The 24,368-nt window shown below is 39.2% G+C and overlaps 1 protein-coding gene across 18 annotated transcripts in view; it reads right to left on the reverse strand.

Moving 5' to 3' along the window:
* CACNA1A (calcium voltage-gated channel subunit alpha1 A) overlaps positions 1–24,368 on the reverse strand; it is a 241,862-nt gene that overhangs the window by 116,213 nt on the left and 101,281 nt on the right. For all 18 annotated transcript variants that reach the window (XM_031947676.1, XM_031947675.1, XM_031947665.1 and 15 more), the window contains 3 exons: positions 15,145–15,236; positions 13,034–13,186; positions 9,303–9,496 (listed from right to left, as the gene is read on the reverse strand). In XM_031947676.1, coding sequence (XP_031803536.1) covers positions 9,303–9,496; positions 13,034–13,186; positions 15,145–15,236 — 439 coding nt within the window. The remainder of the gene's footprint in view (positions 1–9,302; positions 9,497–13,033; positions 13,187–15,144; positions 15,237–24,368) is intronic.

Genomic DNA, 24,368 nt, shown 5'->3' on the forward strand with positions numbered 1-24,368 from the left:
CCCAAACAGAGAGCACTGTACCCACCACAGATACTTTCATTAGCAAACACAGTTGCACAAATTTCCCCTCAAAGTTTTCTCCTCTTTTTCTAATCCAGGTAATGGTTGCGTGTCTGGCATATGTTTTCACTGAGAGAGTTTTATGCATCAGGAAAGGTGTCATCATGCTTATTGCCCACTGGAGTAGGAGCTGGGCATAGAAGAATACTTGTCTGAATAGAGAATTGGCTATGGAATTCAGAGAAGTGATTACGATAATAACTTAACAATAACAAGCAATTATAATGATACTTAGGAATCCTTAGTGTCTTTCTTTCAAAGATTTGATAAGTCTTTATAATCATAATTTCACTTGTTCTTGTGTTCTCTTTATACAGCAACTAGGAAAATGGATTCTCTACATTATATGGAGACTTACTAAGCTGATAATAAAGTTGGGAAAAGAACCCAAGAGTTCTGATATCTAGATCACTGCTATACCCACAATACTCTTATTGCTGTTGTGCTTGTGGGGCTTATGGCAATCCCATAAACTCATATGTACCCCAAATACAAACATTAAGAAAATTAACAGTTGAAACTTTTCCCATAGCGCTTTATTTGATGTGAGAAAAAGATGCTGAGGCATCCCTAAAGTGCCTTTTGAATTGCCAAAAATTAAATTAAGTTCTGGATGACTTTAGTAAAAAGAATTGCCTCTTCATGGTAAAATTCTCCAAATACTCTTATTTGCAGAAGATTTTGCAGTCATTGAAACTATCCCTAGAATGCTGCAAAGCTTTCTCAATGGAATCTACAGCAGTGTGAGAAAGATTGGTCTAACTATCTATACTGGAAAAACTAGGTGGATGAAAAATATGTACTGCTTAGATTATGAAAATCAATCCATTGGTATGAATATCTTTAACAGACATTACAACTAAACAATGAGCTGGACCCAGAATTAGTAGGAAGAGGAGATTAGGCTAAATCTTGTTTGCTCACTCTTACAAAAGCCCATCTCTTTAACATTCTATATTATCCTAGGTTGCACATCATAAAATATCATATAGAATTAAATTTATCAGTAGCTCAAAGAGTAGTGGAAAGATGGTGCAAGTAGGCTCTAGTATGTTAATATTGAAAAGGGGTATATAAGGACTGGCGTAAAAGATATTATAGAAGATATTTATGAACAGATAATATAGTAAAATGAGTCAATTGCATATAGTTCAGGAAGTACATTGGTAGCTCTCTCTCTCTCTCTCTCTCTGTCTCTCACACACGTACAAACACATGCATATAGATTAGCACAGTCCATCTAAGTAAGAGAGGCCATGAGAAAATATGATCAAGAATTCTACAGGATGAAAAGGCAAGGTAGTTTTGTTATCTGTATCAATGGAAAGAATATCCATGCTAATTAAGTCAAGGATTTACCCAAGTTACAATAGTAATAGTGACCATTATAATAATTCTAAGCCCAGTGCCATTTCCACAATGTTACTAGCTTCAGATCTATTTTATGTGTGTTCGAATTCCTTAAAAACCAATAATGCAGGCATGTTTCCCTTTCCCCCAAAAAAGTCACCAGAATATTTAGCTAATAAAAGATTCAATTCCCCAAACATTCAGGATGAAGGGTACAGTAGATAGAATATTGGATTTGGAATCAGGATTCCTGAAACTTACTTCTGATTCCTGAAACACTTCTGACTTAGCAGATATGAACATGGACAAGTCTTTTAACAGCTCCAAGTTTCGGTTTTCTCATCTGTAAAATGGGGTTCTTAATAGTCTACTGTGAGGATTAAGTGAGATAACAATTATAAACTATTTTGTAGCCTTGAAAGAGCCATTAGTCAGCTATTATCATGGTTGTTATTATTAAACAATATCTATTCCATTACATTATGTATAATATTGCTAATCCAACTGACTAATGTCTTGATATGAATCCAAACAAACATCACCAAAATGCAACGATGTGGGTAAAAGGTTGATATACATATGTTAGCATGAAAATGCTATCAGGCCACTAGGCAGATGTTGCTGTCAGTTGCCTAAGCATCAATCTGCTGATTTCTTAAATCCCTGATGGACACTCTCCAATGACCATAGTTGGTGCTGAGCTTAAAATGTAACACCCATATACAGAATATGCACATATCTAAAAACACGCACAGTAGAAATGTGTGAGGATTTTGTCTATTTCTTACCCTGGAACTTCCTTTCTACCACTTTCTTATTGTCTTTCTTGCCCCTTCCTTCCTCCTCCTCTTCTGCTTTTTCTGAACTTGTTGCTTGATTTTATAGCAGATCCTCTGCATCCTCACATCCTTCTACCTCTAGGAACCTGGATTTTATGGAGTCCATAAGTTGAACAATTTTTTCCTTACATTTTTATTTTTGTTAAGTTTTAACTAAAAATTTAGCATTTCATTCCATTATGAACGTGGGCAGCAAACCACAGTAGTATTAAGCTTCTCCAGACTGTCTAAGGAGTCCCTAAGCACCCTTCTTCCATCTGCATCCTGTTAACAATGGTAAGCTTTGAGAGAAGAGTTGTTCTTCTCTTCTTTGACCTCCCACATATCAAGAGAGCATTAGCATAGAACCTTTTGCAAAGGTAGGTATTAATTTAATATGGTAATCTCTGTATTAAATGATGGGAGGAGGAGTGGGGAAAGAAAGGGAGTTCCCAATAGCAACTAAGCTCAAGGGATGATTTCATTAAATATCCATAAATCTGGAAGGGCCTTTCCTTGTTTGTTAAGTGATTCTGGCTGATGAGCTTAGCACTCTATATTTACCTTCTGAGTGGGGACAGCCTAGAAAGAGGCAGTTCCAGCTTCACCCACACACCCACTGTCAATCTGCCTCACCCCTGTTTGCAAGAAACAAGAAGGGAGAGGGTCCCCTAAGGGGAGCTGAGTCAATCTCTGGTTTCTCTACACACTGCCAAGTTGCTAGCTTTGGACACATGTGGTGAGGGGGTTCCTGGAAAATGGGGACACCTGTCTGTCTAGAAACTATACTGTGCTCTAGCAGAGAAATCTCTCTAGCAGCTATCAAGAGGGAGGCTTTACCCAGTGCCAGACCTGTTATGCCTCAGCCCTCAATCACTCCATCTAATTTCTCTCCTCCCCTCCACTTCCACTCCCATCCTATAGAGGGTTTCCTCATCTCCACTTTTCCATTCCTGCCCTTTCTTTGGTTCTGGAAGTCATTCCTATAAGCCTGGTTTCCCTAGGGAATGCCCAGAACTTGGTAGGGAGATGTGAACCACATGCCTGTAGTCACTCTGGGCACTCACCATCAGCTGCCACATGAGGAATGCCCATTGTTCTCAGGCCATTTGGGAGGTCTCTATGAACAGGTAAAGATCCAGAAAGGCAGTGATTTTTTTTCTTAGAACCGAAGGGCCCTCTCATTCCTGCTTCTATCACAGAGATCTGGGGCACAGGCAGTGATTTTCCCTTTTCATACAGAGCACCCAAGGTCCCCAGTAATTAGCTGGAATGAGAACTTATTACAAACATGTGCTTGTTCTGAAGGTTATTCCAACTGCAAGGACAGGAAGAAGGAACACAACTGAAAACAGAGTTCCTTGGTCCAGAATCTTCATGGTCCAGCCATCTCCAACTCAAGAGGTCTCTTTTAGACACTGTCACCGTGGGAGCCTTCTCTTGCAAAACCTCCAGTCAAGTGTCTTCCTCCATTACACGGCCTCCTGGATTCTCTGAATCTTATCTGGAAGCATGAATCTTATCTGTTCACTGTTATTGGATCCCTATTCCTTCTAGTCATTAGTTATCTTAAGTCTAATGGGCATCTGGCAAGGAGACAGTTTAGAAGAATAGCCCTTAATATATTGTTTTAAGCAGAGTTCTTTATTACAATGGTCTCAGCCTTCCCAGGTCCCTGGAAAAGTTTTGGTGTTGTATTCAGAACACCTTGTTGGAAGTCATCTCTTATAGGGCTCTCATTTAGCAAACTGGATTTTGTCTCTTACCTTAGGTGGGATTAAAGTACAATATATGTGACCCATTCTTTCCTGAAAGTGTAGAATTATTATCTCTTCCCCACTCATCCAAAATTTTCTTTCCTAGCCTTTGACCCACTTGGAATCCTAAGGACACTCTGGCAACAAAATCCAGAGAAACTGGCATCCAATTGAATTCCTACCCAACCTTCAAATACAAACTCAGATACAATCTTTCCTAGGATCCCTTCCCTAATTCTTTTCATTGGCAATGTTCTTTCCTCCCCTCACAGCCCACATGTCATGTTGCTTTTGCCTCCATCTTGCATTTGTCACCTACTATTCAGTATGACTGTCATTGATGTGTTCATAGAGTTCTTCACTATACTGCAGGATCCATGGAGAAAAATCTCAATTTCTCTTGCACATAGTGGATGCTGAAAAAAGTTTGCTGAACTTTTGGTCCCTTGCACAAGTTAGGTATTTTAAAATGGTTGAACTAATAGATTCTGTTCCATTTAATCTAACAATTATTTATCAAGGGCCTATAACTGTCCGGTGCTGTGCTAGAAACTGGAATACAAAGATTAAAACAATCTAATCTGAGATAGCTAGGTGGAGATAAGATGACCTGAGTTTAAATCCAACCTCAGAAATTTACTAGATGTCTGACCCTGGTCAAGTCATTTATCTGCTATCTGCCTCAGTTTCCTCAAATGTAAAATAGGGAACACAACAGCATTTAACGCTCAGGGTTGTTACAAGGAACAACAGACAATATCTATATCAGACTTAGCACAGTGCTTGGTATATATTAAGTGCTTATTAATGCTTATTCCTGTCTATATTCCTTCCCTACTTTGAAAATATAACGTATGTACAGAAAAGTAAACATAAAGTCATTTATAGAGGAAGTAAACATAACTGGAAGGGGGTGGTGGTCAGATAATACCTAATAGATACTATCCATTGATTTTTGCCATGGAGGAGCTGGTACTTGACTTGAATTATAAGGATAAGAATTTTACAAGGCAGCTCTGAGGAGAGATGGGAAACAGAATATGAACTACAGTAGCTAGTAGGCTGTGCAAGTGTATGAAGGGAATAATATGAAGTATAGTTGGAAAGGTTGGAGGAATGTAGATTGTAGAGGGCCTTTAAGTATTATGCTAATGAATTTGGATTTAATCTTAAAGAGGGAAGAGGGAGACATCAGCAGAATGATGGTCAGTCCTGTGGCTCAAAAAAATGATTTTGGCAGCTGTGTGGCAGCTGTGTGATGGGAACCGGAGGCACTCATCTAGGAAGAATTTGTATATAGAGAAGAAAACAGAGTCCTGGAGAGAGGAGAGAGACTGGGAATTGAAACTTAAGCCCTAGTAATTACTCTTTTTAGCTGCTTTATCCCTCTGTCGATTCCTATTAAACTTGTAGTCCACTGAAACCTCTAGATCTTTTTCAAATGAATTGCTATTTAATTATGCCTCTTGCATCCTGTATGTCTGCCTTTTTTGCATCTTCAGTGCTTACCCTGGCATATATTTAGTAAATGTTAACTGACTGAGCTAGCTTTTTGAACCATCCTTTATCTGCATACCTATCTTGCCCAGCTTCTATAATATAACAGGACTCTCTGTCCTGCAGTTTATATAAGGAGTAGTAAATGGTCATTGACTCTAAGGGTAGATAGTAAGCTCCTTGAGGACAGGGACTATCTTTTCTTTTTTTATACCCTCAGATCTTAGCATAGTATGTGGCATATAGGAGGAGCTTAATAACTGTACATGATTGACCATTGATTAAAAAGTTTCTCCTCCATACTCAGTTATGCATCAATTGCTTGCTGAACTTTAAATTATTTTCCACAGAATTTATCTCCTGTTCTTGGAAAGCATGAAAGTCATTCCATATTAGATAAAATATTTTCCAAGCCCAAGTTGGGACTTTGATGAATTTAACAAAAGAAATGGGCTGGCCCTCTGGATAAATGCTATCATACCACAAAAAAGAATTCAACAAGATGGATGGTCTTTTGCTAGCACTTATTCCAAGTATCATTAATAGTTGAATGTCAACATGAAAGGTGTCCAGAGGAGTGCCCAGGGGAGCTGTGATTGGCCTTGCACTATTAAACCTGTTTATGAATATTTGGATAAAGACATAGATGACACTCATCAAATTTGCAAAAGATGCAAAACTGAAAGGGATAGCTAAAACCCTCAATGTAAGAGCTAGGCTCCAAATGAATTCTGATAGGATTGAATCTAAAATGAAATGTAATAGGATGAAGCATAAAGTGTTAGAGTTGCATGCAAAAAACCAACTTCATAAGTACATGATGAAGGCATGGTTGAGCATCAGTTTAGAAAAAGATCTGAGGTTTTTATGATGAACTGTAAATTCAATGTGAACCAAGTGTGACACAGCAGTTTAAAAAAAGCCAATGCATTTTTGGGCCTAGAGAGATATAGCTTCTAGGAATAAGGAAATTTTAGTGCCATTTTTTCTACCCTGATCAGCCACCTCTGGAATGGCACATTCTCTTCTAGGCATCACATTTTTAGAAGGATATAGATAAACCAGAAAACATTCAAAGGATCAGAATTATCTCAAAATGGAGTGAACTACCTCAGAAGATAGTAGGCTCCCCCTCAGTATGGAAGCAAAAGCTGTACATAGCCTTACTTTTTGAGCCCAAAGAGAGCTACAGTTGGAACACAAATGGCCAGGTGAGAGATCTGGGGATCAGTCTTGATGCTAACCAGAAAGCTGCTTTCAGATACCATGGACAGCACCATTGTTCCAATAGGGTGGGGGCCCTTGGCCCAGCTCAGAACTAAACTGAGGTAGTAGCCTAGCTGTGAATTCTAGCAATGTCCTGGAGCACAAGCTTGGGGACCGATGTGGCAAGTGCTATGTCAACTCCATAATGGGACACTACCTTCCTCTTGTGAAGAAAAGTTTAAGGAACATTTGTTCCATTATTGTCCAAGAGTGCAAATGATGCTCTTTACCAAAGTCAAACGGACACAGCAGAGTATAAAGGCATTGAATGTGGTTATCTCCAAGCCAACATTATGTGATCTCCCTCCCCTCACATCCCTCTTCTAACTAAAGAATGACAATTAAGATGAAGGCTTTCTTCTTCCCAACCTGAGGTGTGGAGAAACCAACACTTTAGGCTGAGGGCTGAATGGAATTGGGGGAATAAAACAAAATCTCATCTTAAAAACACTGAAAAGGCTTAGCAATTCTCAGTTTAAATTTCCTAGGAAGGAGACTTCTAGTAACTTTCATTCATACAATGTAAGAAGATGTTCATCAAATCTCTACCTCCCCCGTCCCCTCCAATCCTGCCTGGTAAATCCCTAATGCATCCACTCTAAGCTTCTGAGGCTTTTTCTGTCAACATTTTGGACAGCTGAGCTCCAAGGCACTCATGGTTCCCTTTTCACTATCATATACTTTTTTGGTTCCTCTGGGATTCCCCATCTTCATATAACCTATTGCCTCTGGATTAATTTTGAGTTCAACTTTAGGGGACTTTTCCCACAGACTCTTTTTTGGTATTTCCTCTAGGAAAATCATATTTCATCTCCTGTCTATGTCTTTCCAAAGAAGTCTAAGATTCCTTTGATTTTGCTTAAATTGACCAATCTTCAAAGAATTCTCACAGGAGTTCAAAGAAAAAGTAATTTTCTTTCTATCTTCATTCTTCTCAGAGAGCTAGAGTTTCCTCCAGATTTAGAGTACTGCTCTGGAGGTTAAGTCTCACCATGTTCGTAGGTTCACTAAAGAGTTGAAACCCCACTCCAACACTAACACAATATCTTGTAACTTATAGTACCACTGAAGAACAAATCTTGGTTTTCTTTTCCATATCACTTCTGTTCCTAATTACTCCCTGGTTCTGAATCCTTTTTGTTTCAAGAACAACTCTATTAAGTTCTGGAGGATTGTTTGATGAATATCTCTGCTCAGTCCAGAAACTGCTCTGCTTGTCCAGGAATTAGACTCAGTAGTAGAAGAGACTTTAAGTATTTTGCTTAAGATCATACTGGTAGTTACTAGAGAGTCAGGATTTGAATCCAGATTTTCTGATTCCAAACACTCTACTTATTATTTCTGCAGATATAGAAACTCAATCATTGTTCTACTGAAGTTACTCTGCTTTCACTGGCTTGAATCATGTAGTTCTCAATTTGGCCCCAAAACTCCTTGTGACTGCCTCTTTCTACTGTCATCCTCTGGAGGGGATGGTTGTGAAGGTTTCCTTTCAGAGAATGGAGTCCTCATGTATCTTTGATCTCTTCTCATTTTCTCCCAACCTCCTGGTTCAACCTCTCTTTTTAAAGGCCAAATCTCAAGGGCATGAGCTGATGATGAATTAATCAATCATCTTCAATGTACCAGACAATGGGACAACCCAGGGAAAGGCAAAGAATTCACACTTTATCAAGGACATATCCTCAAAAAGTCAGTAAGGTCCTTTGTACTTTGCATTTAACAGTCAGAAAAATTTCCCAGCATGTCTATGGCCACAGAAACTTACTTGGTCAATGGGATCAAGGAAGTAGTAGTTCTACTATTCCATGGTAGTAGGACTGTTTGGTTTGTTCTGTTTTCTGGTTATAAGATTAAATATCACAATTCTGGCCACCTGCTTCACCAATTAGAATATGGTTGTTGTTCACAAGGAACACAAGATCAGATAAAGAGTATGGACTGAAGAAACCATCTCCAAATTGGGCAAAAAAAATTTTTTTAGCAGCATGTATCACTAATATGGATGGGGTTAGGAAAGAAATTTTTTTCAGGATCTAAATATGTGTCTGGGGGCACAGAATTATAAAATTTATCATGGGAAAAGACTTGGAAGTCATCTAATTCAACTGCCTCATCTTAGAGGTAAGAAAACTGAGATCCAAAGTGGGGGAACTAATTTGCCCGAACCATACAAGTAAGTAGTGACAGAATCAGGATTTGTTGTAAAATACTACTCTGTGCTTTTGAACGTATATCCAAAGCTGATTTCATTAACCCCTGAACTTGATTCCTCCTTGGTCTTCTGGAAAGTTAGAAATTAATTTAACCACCAGGTGCAGTTGGCAAAACCAGAATCAAACCTGGGATTCTGATTCCAAATCCAGTATTCCTTCCACTGTATCCCCACCATCTGTCCATATACATGGGTGCACAACTACTTCCAACCCTCATCCCACCCCACCTTTCTTTCTCCCTCTATATTAGTCTCAGAGTAACTCATAGATCAATGCTTTGTTCTTGCCTTTATCTTCCCCCTTCTCCCTTTCCCTTCCCAGCCCCTGGTGGCACCCACATTGTAGAGGAGGTCAGTCCACCCTTCCATGGTGATACACTGGAAGACAGTCAGCACTGCAAACAGGATATTGTCGAACTGAGTGATCCCATTATTGGGTCCTTCCCAGTAGGGCTTGCATTTGGTCCCATTGGGGCAGGTACGGGCGGGTTCCTCGGTTCCACATGGAGCTGGAGACTCACCCTGAATATCATCTACAAGAAAGAAGGGGAAGAGATAGTGATCACATCTAGAAGCTTATGGGAGTCAGAGAACAGATAGGGAAAGCCTAATTTTTAAAGGGGAGCCAATGGAAAGCCAGAATCCTACAGACATATAGAAATGGAAGTCAAAAACCAAATAGATCTCACTGTGGAAATGTTATAGGTACCATCCCAAAATTAGGTTTCCAAGACTCTGTGCACCTGACTGACCTATCAAGCACCAAAGAAATGGAAACTTTAGTAGTGATATTTTCTCTTCATATCCAACTACATTAAATGTTCATGGGGGCAAGAACAAGAAAGTTTTTATTAGCAATTTAAGCAACCTTTTCCCAACCCCAGCAGTAATAAAATAAAAATAAAAAAATGGGGCAGGGGAGAGGCACAGACGTGGAACAGAAGGAAAGCTCTTCCAAGAGATCACTCCCAAGAGTCCTGGAGTCCTCTAGCCACTTGATGGGTCAGATCAAAAAAAGGATAACCTAAGTACCTTCAGGCTTGGGTTCCTGGGCATTGTTCTTCTATTAAAGCAGAAAACCCGACATTTCATTCTTGGAAAAAAAAATGAGGATTCTTGGCATGTTGCCACAGTGAGGTCGCAGAGGATACAAACTGAATTGCTAATTTGTTTGGGGTTTTTTTTTGCCACACTTCTGACAAACCATTGCTATGGAAGACCCTGTTCCTCTTTTCCATTTACTAAAATCTTCCCATCCATCAAGCTTAAATCTCACTTCTTCCATCCACTTTCTTTTAACCATCAAAACTACCAGCAATTATGGTTTTTGGAGCTCCTGAAGCATCTACTGTCTATCAAATTCATCTTGGCACTCAACTGTAAATGGGCAGCTTTGTTTTAGGTGTGGCTTTCCTGATTCTCCAATTTGACTACAGGGTTAGGACCGTATCTTGCATTATCTTCATCTTTCATTCAGTGTCTGGTATAATGCTAGAAATAAATATTTGCTTAATGCTTAGAAAAATGAATCCTGAGAAGTTTGTTTAATATAGCATCTAATTATCCAAAATAGAAGTGAGCCCTTTGCCTTCTGCTATCTCCATAGTTTGGTATTCTAAACCCTTCCTCTACCCCCTGCAATCTGGTTCCACCCAAACTTATCTCACAGTCCTTTCCTCCATAAGGCCTACACTGCAGTCAAAAACAGGCTTCTTTTGTTTGTTTGTTTAAACCATGTGTTCTTTAGACTCTGTGACTTTGCTCATATACTTTCTGATGCTTTTAATGACTTTCTTGCTCTCCTCCTCCACCGAACACCTTTACCAGCTGAAATCCTATCCATTTCATTTTGAATGCTACCTCCTCAAGGTGGCCTTTCTTTGCTCCCTATTCTCAGAACTGTTCCCTGAACTTTCACATAATTTTGTATATGTTGATAGATATATCTTCTTTACTACATTCTTTGAGAGCAGGGATCATGTCTTATTTATTTTTCTGTCCCACTCGATGCCTCACCCAGGGCCTATAGATGGTAGGAGGAAGTAGTTGTTTAAGAAATATTGGCTGATTTAGGGGAGGGGGTGGGGGTGGGGTAAGAGGTGAAAAATTGGAACAAGAGGTTTGGCAATTGTTAATGCTGTAAAGTTACCCATGTATATATCCTGTAAATAAAAGGCTATTAAATAAAAAAAAAAAAAAAAAAAAAAAAAGAAATATTGGCTGATGTGAATCAAGGAGACAGCCAGGTGGCTCATGGATAAAGTGCCAGGTCTGGAGTCAGGAAAACCTGAGTTTAAATCTGGCCTCAGACACTCACTAGCTGTGTGACCCTGGGAAAGTGATTTCTATTTGCTTTAATCTCATGGAGAAGGAAATAGTAAATCACTCAAGTATCTTTACTGAGAAAACCCCATGGATGCTATGATCCATGGGATCAAAAAGGGTAGGTCACAACTGAACCATAACAACAACAACAACAAGGTGAATTGAATTGGCCTTTCACTTCATCCACTGAGCCTAAGAAGCTTTCTGAATTTTGTTTTTGGAAAAGCAAAGATCCAAAGGGAACATAAGATTTGATTACATTTCCATCATGCCCCAAATCTCTTAATCTATTGTGTGTGCACACAAACTGCATACTTGTGGTAGCACAGTATGTAGGGAACATGACTTTACTACCTACTCCCTATAGGACCTTCCTTGATTTCTTCACCTGTAAATTGAAGGGGTTAGACTAGAAGAATTTTGAGGTCACTTGTAGCTCTAAATATAATATGGATTTTGACCATCAAATTCTTTTTTTTTTTTTGTGCTGAGACAGTTGGGGTTTAGTGACTTGCCCAGGGTCACACAGCTAGGAGGCATTAAGTGTCTGAGGCTAGATTTGAACTCAGATCTCCTGACTTCAGGGCTGGTGCTCTCTCTACTGCACCATCTAGTTGCCCCATCAAATTCTTAAGAAGAAAATATGTTTCATTCCATTATACTATATCTGCATCATCTCCATGCAAACAAATCAATTTCTCATTCTCTTTTACTAATTGTGAAAAAGGGGCTCTCGCTATTCTGATCATAGGTGGTATTTCCAATGGACAATACTCCCTCTCTCTCTGTGTATGTCTCTGTGTCTCTATCTCTATCTCTGTCTCTGTCTCTCTCTCTCTGTCTGTCTTTCTCTCTCTGTCTCTCTCTGTTTCTCTCTCTGTCTCCAGTTCCGCCAGGGTGACGTGGCCAGAAGCAGAAATAGCTCTGCCTCAATTAACACCTTCTCCATCCGGGAGAGAAATAATTAGGACGTTCCATATTGAGCACACTCTACAAGCCCAGGAGAAAAGGAGACAGAAGGAATAGGAGAAAAGGAGGGGGGGAAGCCTCTCAAATAATCCTACCCCACTTTTTTTTGGCTTTGCCCCATCACTCTCTGGTGGAGATATTGGGTGTGGAAGGGTCGTGGAAGTTGTCATCTCAACTCCGATTGCCAGCACATTTGGCAGTAAGAAGGAACACAATAATTATTCCTGAAAACCTTCCTTTCTCCACAAGCCAACAATGATGGCTCCAAGAGGAGGGTCAGGGAACCTCTTTCCCCTAGGGTATGGGTTTTCATTTTTGTAACACACAACTTTTCTTCCAGCATCTTGGTCCCTTGAGATAATAATGATTGGAAGGAGGGGGGAAGTCAGGCACTCCTAGGAAACGTGACTACAAAAGATGAGCAGGAGGACCAAGAACAAATTCCTCTACTATCCTTTCTGGTGCTTTCTGAAAATAGGGTCATTACAATAAAGTGAGATTTCTGCTTAGGGCTAGTTTCTTTCATCTCAGTACAATAAAGATTTAAAAGAGCTGTACGGTACTTCCTCTTCCCCTCTTTCAGAACTCAGAAACACCTTAAGACCCTAGATGGCAGACCAAGGTCAACCAAGTCTTAATTATTTTTTTTTCCCAAGGAGAAGCTATTCTTTATTGCAGAGGTGATAGGAACATAAATGGACTTCCATGCCCATATCCAAGAGACTCCTGTAATTAATAATCAAAGAAGGAAAATGGAAAGTATGTCTGGAACTTACCTGTTACCTCCTCAAAGCAGGTGGTATGAAATTTTCCCATATAAAATTCTAACCCTATGATTGCAAAAATAAGGATCGCAAAAAACAGGAGGAGGCCAATCTGTAGCAAAGGTATCATCGCCTTCATGATGGACTTCAGAACAACTTGTAAACCTGGAAAGAAACAAAGACAAAACCTATAGTCAGTGACACAGAGAATCCTAAAAGAGAGAATCCCAGGTACCTCTTCATAGTCTTTGAGTTCAGGAAAAGCTAATCTCTGCAGAAGTGGTTGCTAACTCTGGGCTGCAGACCAACTGGGGATCAGAGGGAGGGAAAGAATATTCCTTCTATCAATTGAATAAATAACATACCTTGCATATAGATGGATGATGATTTTTTTCAAACCTATGTAAATGTTTCTATGATTAACAAAATACTGAATTCTTAGAAGCTTTTTGTCATCTATTTGCTCAGCAACAGAAAAAATAATACAACTATGATGTGGAAGTCTGCAAAATTTTTTGACATTATAAACGGAGTCTTACTCAAAAAGGTTGGGTCTCATTGTTAATTGTTGTATAGGAGAAAGAGAGACAGAGACAGCGTCAGACAGATATAGAGAGACGGATAGAGACAGAAAGAGAGACACACAGAGAAAAATAGAGACTGAGAGAGAGACGCAACGAGATACATACAGAGAAAGACAAAGAGAAAAAAGGAGAGGGGGAGAGAAAAAAAGAAATGAAAAAGGAAGGAAGGAAGGAAGGAAGAGAAAGAAAAATGAAGAGAAGGAAGTTTCTTGACTTTCAACTTCAATGACATTTTGAGCAGGAATTGTCATTAGCTATGATGTCGTTTTAGGCAAGTGAACTAATAGAGAGATAGTGGTGAATTTGGAGTAGCTTGTTATAGCAGAGGAAGTCCCAGGATAGGACAGAATTTCTCAATGGTGAAATGAGTGGATTTGAACTAAATGGTGTATAAGGTTTCTTTCAGCTCTAACATTTTATGATTTTTAAAGCTGTTAAATAACTATGGCTATAAATCCTTTAGATTTCCAAGCTCTAAATACATAGTGCATAATTTGGCTATATGACTAGAAGGCATATAATCTGCCATCTGCTGTACCTATCTTCTAGAAAGGTAGAAACCCCTCAAAGGGAGAAAAATTGGCAGAACTCAAGGAAGTGTAGCCAAATTCAATAGTGAAAAATATCAGGGTAAGTGCTAATAAAGGCCTCAGCCCTCTTTCCCTTAAAAAAAAAGCCATTTCTTTTTAAAGGGCTCTGTTGAGGGGGGGGGGGGGGAAGAATCGCTATCATAGACTCACACAGAATCAGAGAATTTTGGAAGTGAAGGCATTTTAGAGATCCAATTGATGCCTGAATCAGAATCCATTTTTCACCATCTCTAGCTAATGTTTATTTAACCTTGGCTTGAAGACAGCAGTGATGGGAACCTGCTGTCTACGCAGGAAACTCATTCCACTTTTGGACAGTGCTAATTATTAGAAAGTTCCTCTGGGAGGTCCCACTGCTGGGCAACTTAGAATGTCTTATTGCTTGACCTGGACGCAAAGAAACCCCAGAGAAGAAGCAAACAATAATGCCAATCTGGCCCCATTTTGAATGAGGAAATGAAAGCCTACAGCAATTTACTTAATGTTAAGTGAGGACAGAGGACATAAATAGGTCAGGACCGATATGACTTTGGAAAATTATTTCACTTTTTTGTAATAAAACTTCTATACGATGCTGACTTGAGAAGGTGGCTTGCTAGTTTCGGAAATGTACCTTAGTGATCTGGGAAGCTTGGGACCATGTCTGATCTGCTTCAGAGAAACCATCCCAACCAAAATCCAGGTCTCTGTTAAAGCCATACTGAAGACCCTGTCTCCCACTTCTTGAGGCTCCCTGGATTCTCCCCAAGAGAAAAATTCAGGAGCCATTTGTCATCACAAATACAGGATGTGGCAGAGAGGAAGCAGGTGTTGACTACTCATTACTACATGACTACATTAAGAAGCAAAGGAAGTCATGGGAAGGTAAAAAAAAAACAAAAAAAAAAAAACCCAGCAACAAAAAAAACAAAACCTAGAGTATGGGAACTAGATTATATAACTCACGCACTTGGGATTCCAGATACCAGCTTTAGGGGCCTCAGGACACGCACTGCCCTCAGGGTCCGTAGGTCAAATTCTGTGCCAACTGTTGCCAGAATGCTGAAAGAAAAAAAAAAAAGGGAAGGGGCTGGGATGAGAACAAGGATCTCTCCTTGGTCAGGAGTGGATATAGGTGCATATGTACTTAGGTGGGAAGGGAAAGATGAATGAATCAGAAAATAATGAAGTTTGAGAGGTTCTTGAAAAGGTCCTTAGAGTTCATCTTCTCATAAAGCAATACATGAAATCCATCCAAAGTATCCCCACCACATAGGCTCTATGTAAAGAACTCCAAGGACGAGACTCACTAATCCTCAAGGCAGCCCGTTCTACTTCTGGACACCTGTGATGGTTAGAAATTTTTTAAAAAATTATATCAGGTGAGTCTGGATCACTAATCTAGAGATGAAAGAGACTTCTGTGGTCATCTGATTCAGCTCTTCCCATTTGAAGCCCAATGACTGGCTCAAGGTCACAAAGGTAGCAGTCGTCAGAGGTAAGATTTAAATTCATGTCCTCTAACTCCGGTTCTGGGCAGTTAGATGGCAGAGCTGACAGATATGTGGCACAGTGGATAGAGTGCCAGACCTCACTTCAGGAAAACTCATCTCATGAGTTCAAATGCAGCCTCAGACTTTACTAGCTGTATGATACTGGGCAAGTCACTTAACTGTTTACCTCAGTTTCTTCATCTGTAAAATGAGCTACAACATGAAATGGCAAACCACTCCAGTAGCTTTTCCAAGAAAACTGTGACTTTAGGCAAGCCACTTAATACTGTTTGCCTCAGTTTCCTCATCTATAAAATGAGCTGGAAAAGGAAATGGCAAATCACTCTGGTATCTTTGCCAAGAAAACCCTCAAATGAGGTCACAAGAAGTCAAACATGATTGAAACAACACAACATCAACAACCTCTGACTCAAGAACCCTGGCTCTTCCCATCATGCCATATCAGCTGCTTCTAGTTCCATTCTCTGCAACCAAGCAAAACAGGTTTCAATGCTTCTTCCATGAGATAATCTTCAAATATTTGAAGACTGATATTACATTTCCCTTAAATCATTTCTTCCCCAAACTAATCTTCCCGAAATCTCTTCACCTCACTGCCCCCTAGTTATCCTTTAGCTGGTTGATATCTCTTCTGAAATGTGGCACCCGTAGCTGACCATGCATTTATTGGACCAGGATAACCTACAACAGGCTATGTGCCTCCCTTCTCCTGGATATCAAAACCTCATTAACATAGTCTCATATTGCATGACTTTTTTTTTTTTTTTTTGCTACTACATCACATGTTTGATGCTGATTGAGCTTGTGGTTACTAAAACCTCCAAATATTTTCCATATGAATTCCTCTTCAGCTACTCCTTTCCCATCCTGTACGTGTATAGTCGATTTTTTAACCCAAGGGCATTATATTTCATGTGTTTAGCTTCTTTACCCATTTGTGGCCCAGCAAGATATTTTTAGATCCCCATTTTGTCATCTGGCGTAATTACCGATCTCTTTTAGCTTTGTATTGTCTGAAAACTTGATAAGCATGCCATCTAGGGCTCGGTCCAACTCATTGAGAGAAATATTGAACCAATGAGCACCAAAAGCAGATCCCTGCAGTGTTCCATGAAAGATCACTACCTCCATGTTGACATCAGTTCAACACTTGTTGGATCTGGCCATTAAATCAGTTCTCACTATGCCTACAGTAATGTCATCAATAACACCTCTGTCCATCTTGTACACAAGGAAATCATGATAGACTTGGTCAAATACCTTTTTGAAATGTGATTACAATATTTCTCTGATCCATTAGTCTAGAAACGCTATCAGAAGAGGAATGAGATGAGTTTGACCTGACTTGTTTTTATTGAACTATGATGACCACCACTTTCTTTTTCTAAGTGTTTACATGTCATCCCTATAATCATGCTTTCTAGTATGAATTTTGTCAGGAATTTGGTCAAATTTGCCAGTCTACAAGCTGAAAGGTTCACCTTCACATTTTAAAAAATAGGGATGTTTCTCTGTCTTTAGTTTTGGATATTTCTTCCATTTGCTATGATAAATTTTTAAAAAGTTCCTGATAGAAGCTCAGCAATCACAGTTGTTGACTCTTTCAACATTTTGGGAAGTCAATCAATTAACATTTATTAAGCACCTAGTATGAGCCATGAATGCACTGTTAAGCACCAGATTTACAAAAATTTAGTCCCTGCTCTCAAGGTCAGTCTAATAGGAGACAGAATGCAAACAACTATGTATAAAATAACTATACACAGGAGGAATGGAAATAATCTACAAAGAGAAGGTACCAGAATTAAAGGGTATAAGAAAAAGTTTCCTCTTGAAAGTGGGATTTTATCTAGGACTTAAAGGAAGCTAGAGAAGACAGAAAGAGGAATTGAACAGGAAGAGCCAATGAGCTTGGAGCCAGAAAATGGAGTGTCTTGTTCAAGAAACAGCATGGAAGCCAGTATTATTGGAGTGTATAAGGGTGAGTAGGTGTAAGAAAACTACAAAGGGAGGAGGGGGTCAGCTTGTGAAGAGCTCTGAACAGCAAACAGAGAATTTTATATTTGCTCCTGGAAGTAACAGGGAACCACTGGAGCTTACTAAGTAGAATGAAGACTTGGCCAGACCTGTACTTTAAAAAGATGACTTGGCTTGAACTTCTAGAGTATATCTATGGTTTTTTATTTCATTTGGTTTTGTTTTGTTTTGCCATCCCCTCACTTTTCTTGGGTTTCTATTCCTTATAAATCATTTTTATTCTATACTTGTCAGTAGGAAAATCATTCTCCTTAGAAAAAAACACAATAGCAAAACAGTAGTAAACTGTTCTTATTCCATCCTTTATTGTAACTGTTCTATCTGTCTCTAAGCAGTGGTCACTTCCCCATTCAATCTTCTGCTGATCTCTAACAAAGACTTTTTTACTGTGCAGAGTATTCAATGCAAGCATCAGCTCATTCTAGACCAGGGAGTCTTAACTTGGGATTAGTAAATTCGTTTTTGTTTTTGTTTTTTATGCTATCAATAAATATGTTTCAATAGAGGTGGTTCCATTTGTAATCTTATGGATTTTATTTTATGCATTTAAAAGTATAGCTCTGAAAAGTGGTTCATGCATTTCCCAGCCTGTCAAAAAGAAGCACATGACAATAAAGATTAAGAACCTTGTTCTAGAACTTTGGACTATTACCACTTTTCTTAGAGAATTGTACAGTTTTTAAAAATTGATCCTTAATTATCTTCTCTTGTTTCCATATTCTAAATATCTTTAAAAAATAAAAGTTGTTAATGAATTTCCTGAATATCCACATCAGTCAGTCTTTACTTAGCTCCTCCTTTTCATTGTCACTAGAAACATCTACATTTATGTTATAAGAATTTCATTCCCTAGAGTACCCTCTTTCTGTTGAGAGGGCTTTCCCCATATATCGTTAGCCACATGATCTTTTTCTGAACTTTCTGAAATACTCTCTCTGAAAATTGGATACAATAAGCCCATGTTCAAATTTCTATTCCTTATCTCTGATAGGTTTTTAAACTGATATGAAAACTTCATTACAAAGTCCTCATTATTTCTCCTTTAATTAAAATGGATAGTAATTCAACAGACATTTCTGAAGTACCTACTATGTTCTATGTACTAGAGATAATGATGAAAAAAAAGGAATAATCCCAGCTTTCCAGGAGCTTCCTATAATTTACTTGGGAAATACACCATGGATGCAAATAAGTAGAGGATAAGAAAGCTAGAATAAGAACAACAATAACTAGGATTTCTGGAGTATTTCAAGGCTTTCAAAGCATTTTATAAATATTATCTCTTTTCATCTTCACATTAATCCAAGAGGAAGATGCTATTATTATCTCAAGTTTACAGATGAAAAAACTGAGGAAGGCAGAGGTTAAATGACTTGTTCAGGTTCACACAGCTAGTATAATTTGAGGTCTTGGGTTTCGCTGAGTCCGAGTCCAGCATTCTATGAACTAATGATTGGAAGAAGCAAGGAAAATTTGGCAGAGAGATGACACCTAATATCAATGCTAAAGGCAGATAAATATTATGAGAGATGGAGTTCGGAAGGGATTGCCTTCCAGTCTGGGTTTGGGAATGGGAAGGAAGCCCCCAAGGCTGGAGATAGAATACTGAGTTCAGAGAAAGGTTAGTAGTACAGCTTGGCTCAAGTTCATGTAGCGAAAGAGTAGAAATAAGGCTGGAAAGCTGACTGGGAGCCAAACTGAGATTGAGGGCTATGGAGTCGGTTTTTAATCCTGTAGCTGGGGAGAAGAAATCTGCCTGGTCCTTTTATCTCACTGAATGGTGTTCACTGGACCTAAGGAGCTAATTCATGGAGACAGAAAGATTGGTAAAGTGGTTTATGATGATCCTGCAAGAGGAGAGTGATTACCTCTTCTTTCTTACTTGGGGTCTTAGTGAGCTCTCATTTACAATGGGCAGAAGTCATATGAAAGAATAAAGGGGATATTATTTATACAGTCCTGTATACTCTGCTTGATTCCTCTTTTCCTTTCTCTAGCCTTCCAGAAAAGAAAAGGGAGTGGCTGATGACCATACCATGTGGAGAGGAACCATTACCAATATGTCCAGAAGCCATAGCACCATGAGGAGAGATTTTGACCCTGGTGCAGAGACAGCAAAGTGGGAAATCACTGTTACTGGGAGACTTATGAAGACTGCAAATTATCATGGACTCTGTTTAACTAGTGAGCTGAAGAAGTTGATTTTACTTTAGTCATTGAACTTGTGCTGGGGAATGGAAGCCTTTCCCTGTGTTCCCCACTTTCCCTATTTTAGTCCAGAATCCTGAGATAGAGAGCAAACACCCTATTCTTTTTACCTTTTCTGAAAGCCATCTGTGTGTATATGATTGGGATTATCCCCTGTGGAGCACAAAGAGCTGGAAGGAGAAAAGGAGATGAATGGTTGGAAGCAAATGTCACCATACAGGAATGTTTGGTCTAGTTCCTTTTTACTTTATTTATTTTTTTACTCTATACAATAAATGATTCAATCACAGCATGCTAAATTTCTATATTATTGCTATAAGTGGTGAATTGAGAGAATAGAAGACATGATGGGGTAGGGACTCAAAGGCAGGTATAGACAACAGATTTCCCATTTTAATATTTTGAGCAATATTCATTTCATCCCATAGACTAATTTTGGACCAGGATAACGAAGGGTTAATCAAATCAGTTTGCAGAAAGTGAGGAGAAGAGGGGAGAGGGCAGTCTAGATGCTTGAAGGCTAAGTGCCCTCTGGGGATACAGCAGTATCTTAGCAAAGGACTACTTCTCACATACACAAAAAGAATAATTGACAAATCTGAGCTGGTGAGCAATTAATCTATTACATTCCCTTTCTGGATAATTAAAACAGTGACATACTGTCTTTTTGTAGGCTTAAGGAAGGAAGCACTCAAACCACAAAAAAGACTCCATCACAATGGGGGAAGTATCCTGGCAATCCTACAGACAATGGGAAACCTCTGATCGCAGGAATAACTTGGTCAGAAAATTATTTTGGCAGTTATGTGGAAGTTAGATGGGTAAGGGGAGCACTAAAAGAGGAAGATCATTTTGAAGGTTATCATAATAGTCTAAGTATGAGGATGGTGCTGATACTTCAATTTTCTATTTTTTTTAATATCTAATTTTCAATCAACCCATTACTCATTGGTTTTAGATCAAATGCTAAAAAAGCAACCATTCAGTCAATAAGCATTTATTAAGCCCTTCTTACTATGTGCTAAGAACTGTGATAAGTGCTGGAGATACAAAGATAAGCTCATGTTCTAATGGGAGAGAAAGCATGCAAACTATTTTTCAGTAAGATATATGAAGGTAAATTGGACATAATTTCAAAGGGAAGGCACTAGTATTAAAAGGGACCTGAAAAGCCTTTTTTTGCAGAAGGGTGGACTGTAATTGAGGCTCAACAGAAGCAAGGAAAGACATGAGAAGAGAATCATCCAGATATGGGGGACAGCCAGTGAAAATGTCTAGAGTCTGGATATGCAATGTCTTGTTCAAAGAACAGCAAGGAGGCCGATGTGACTGCATTGCAGACTGTATTTGGGTGGGGATAGGGAGGCCAGCGGGGAGGAGGAAAGTATGAGAGGAATGGAAAGGTAGGAAAGACCCAACTTAAGAAGGTCTTTAAAAACCAAATAAAGCATTTTTTGTTTGATCCTGGATGTAACAGGGAACCACTGGAATTTTATGAAGTGAGAGGGAGAGGCGCTAACATGATCTGACCTGAACTTTAAAGAGAAGATTACTTGGACAGCTGAATGCAGGATGAACTACATGAAAAAGGGAGAAACTTGAGGCAAGGAGACAAATCTTACTGTAATAGTTCAGGCCTTTAAACTGAATTAACAGAATGATTCTGCACAAAAATTTTATTCAGGTAGACTGAGGAAACTTGTGGTTTTCTGGGACACCCCTGGAGGAGTGGGGAGAAGAAGCCTCAGCTTCAGCCATGGCCAGGTCTCCTTCCTTTCCCTACCTTCAGGCAGAGGAGCACTGGATGCAGATTGACCATAGTCATGGGGACCTTTTAGAGTAACCTTTGAATGAAAGAAAAAGATTTCTAGCAACTAAGAGTTGTGAGATGTCCCTTTGCCACATGTACAAGCTAAGCTTGAGCCCGCTTTCCTCAGGACTCTATGTCCCTGTGTGAACCCCAGACTTTGTGTGTGGAGGTATTTTGTACCAACATGGTACCACCTTAGTAAATACCCACTTTCTAAAAGTTATGATAACTAAATGTTCCTTAACTGATAATCTAGGTGGTGAAACACACTGGTGGGGGCTCAAAGTGTTGCCTTTAGAGAATCATTCTTGACCCTTTAAAACCCTGCTGAGTAGATAGTCAGTCTCTGAGGACTCTTTTTATCAATGGGAGTGGGAGTCGGGATAAGTATGCCTCATAGTTTATATGGGCTACAAGGATCTTCAGCAGATGTGTATATAGCTGAGATTTCTCTATCACTACTACCCTATGCTTCCACCCTGGCTTTGTGATCTCCATGTAGAAGACCTCATCATCTGTTTCCTCCTTTTGGTTGACCAATCTATAGTATAAAATCACCACAATATTCTACTTCTCCATCAACTGGATCCTTGGTATATATCATTACCAAAATGTTCTCCATCAAGTGTCCTTTTTCTAGTGCACCTAGTATATATTCTTGACATACAATGTGATACATGACATATTTGTGCTAATTAATTCCTCCTGAACAAGCAAATTATTGTTTTCTTCCTTCTAATGTGGGATATTTTTGGTAGGAAGAAAAAGGGAATATTTAAGAGCCTTCCAACAGGAGGGTTCTCTTAAACCTTAATGATTCAAGGCCATCAGTAGTTTAGTGGACACAGTGCTGAACCTAGAGTAAAAAAGTTCAAATCTAGCCTGACACTTACTAACTATGTGATTTTAGGCAAATCATTTAAACTCTGTTTGCCTCAGTTCCTTCAACTGCAAAATGGGGATAATAATAGTACCTACCACCCAGGACTGTTGAAAAGAGCAAATGAAATAATATTTGTAAATAATACCTAGCATATAGGAAGCACTATATTATTAACTATTATTATTAAAATATGAACTATGAAATTATTATTATTAAAATATGAACTAAATAAACCAAAAGGGAAAATTATTAATAAGCTGCCCCACAAAAAGGCATGAAGACTAGATAGCTTATTTCCTTCCCCTTAAAAGCATCATGGTGTAGTACAAGGAAGAGAGGAGTCCTACTTCTGCCATTTGATAGTCATGAAACCCTGGATGAGTCATTGAAGTATTCTCATCTATATGTAGGGAAACCATTGAGATTTGGGACTGACCAGAATACAATGCAAATAATGCTTTTGCTGATGGAAAATATGCATTAAAAATGCACCAGTCACTGTCACAGCTCCTGTGCATTTGGCTGGGACAGAGATCCTAAATTTATGTTGGGAAGACAGGCTCACAATTAAACATCTAAAGAAGTTGCAAGAAATTTCCTAAACTTAAATCAGATAGTCATCTGGGACCACGGACTTTGGCTCAGCACCAGGCAAAGACTTTAAAAGAACAGATTATGTCTTAGCCTAGGATAGTAGGCTGACTTGTGCTTGTGGCTGCCCTAGCTCAGTGAGCTGTGCTGGCTCATAGTTTCAGCTTTCCACTAACACCTTGCTCTCTTGGGGATGGGAGGGAGGGAGGCTTTCTGGCCACAATGCACCTTAGGAGATGGAAGCAAAGAATTCTAGCTAGCTTTGATACCTAGTGCTTTAAGGTTTGCAAAGCATTACACAGGTGTTATCTCATTTGATCCAATAGATGTCCCTGGAGAGCTGAATCACAGCAGAAGGTATAGAACAACTTAGTGGACCATTCACCAGAGGAATTAACATGATACCCAGGGGGAAAAAAAAGGCATCAGCAGCAGAGGACATCTGCAGTGTTAGAGGTGCAAATTACCTGGTCACACACAATGAGTACTTCACACATGGACTCTAGCCATATTGGTTCCTAACATGTAACTACATGGGATTCAGATGTATCCTTTTGTGCATGATTCCTGGACATTCGGGTTCCCTGCATATATTTCCTTGACCAATGAATTTTTTTTTTTTTAATTTTCATCAATTCCAACTAAATTGGCTAAGTCTGGCAAGCCGGGAAGAATATATCCCATCTGTACATCAGGGAACCTTTTTTTGTCATCTTATTTACTATTTAGACGAAATATCTTGTGCTTTAAGCTAATGTGTCCTCTGGCTGGCAGATGAGAACATAAATACAAAACTGGGAATTCATGAAGGATGGACTTCAGTGGGTGCTAACCCCTAGAGTGCTTCAAACCTGGAGAGCTGCAGTCATGAGTCTTAGGGATTCCCTGGTGTTCTACCAGAAATGGAGAGCATAGAATTTGCCCTGCTCACTCCATAGTGTGGTTCTTTAGATCAAATGAAATGCCAAATCTGAGAGTGCTCTTTGTAAACTTTAAAGTAGTAGGCAAATGTAAGAATTATTATTATTACCTCTCCAACTTCAACTCTAGCCAAGCTTATCAGTATACAAACCATCTGGTTCCTCCTTCTGCACTACTGCAAAATGCCATCTCCCTCCCTAGAATGTCTATCCATCCTCATCGCTTCTTTC

This window comes from Sarcophilus harrisii, chromosome 1, assembly GCF_902635505.1.
Source record: "Sarcophilus harrisii chromosome 1, mSarHar1.11, whole genome shotgun sequence".
In the NCBI taxonomy this organism is placed as follows: domain Eukaryota; kingdom Metazoa; phylum Chordata; class Mammalia; order Dasyuromorphia; family Dasyuridae; genus Sarcophilus; species Sarcophilus harrisii.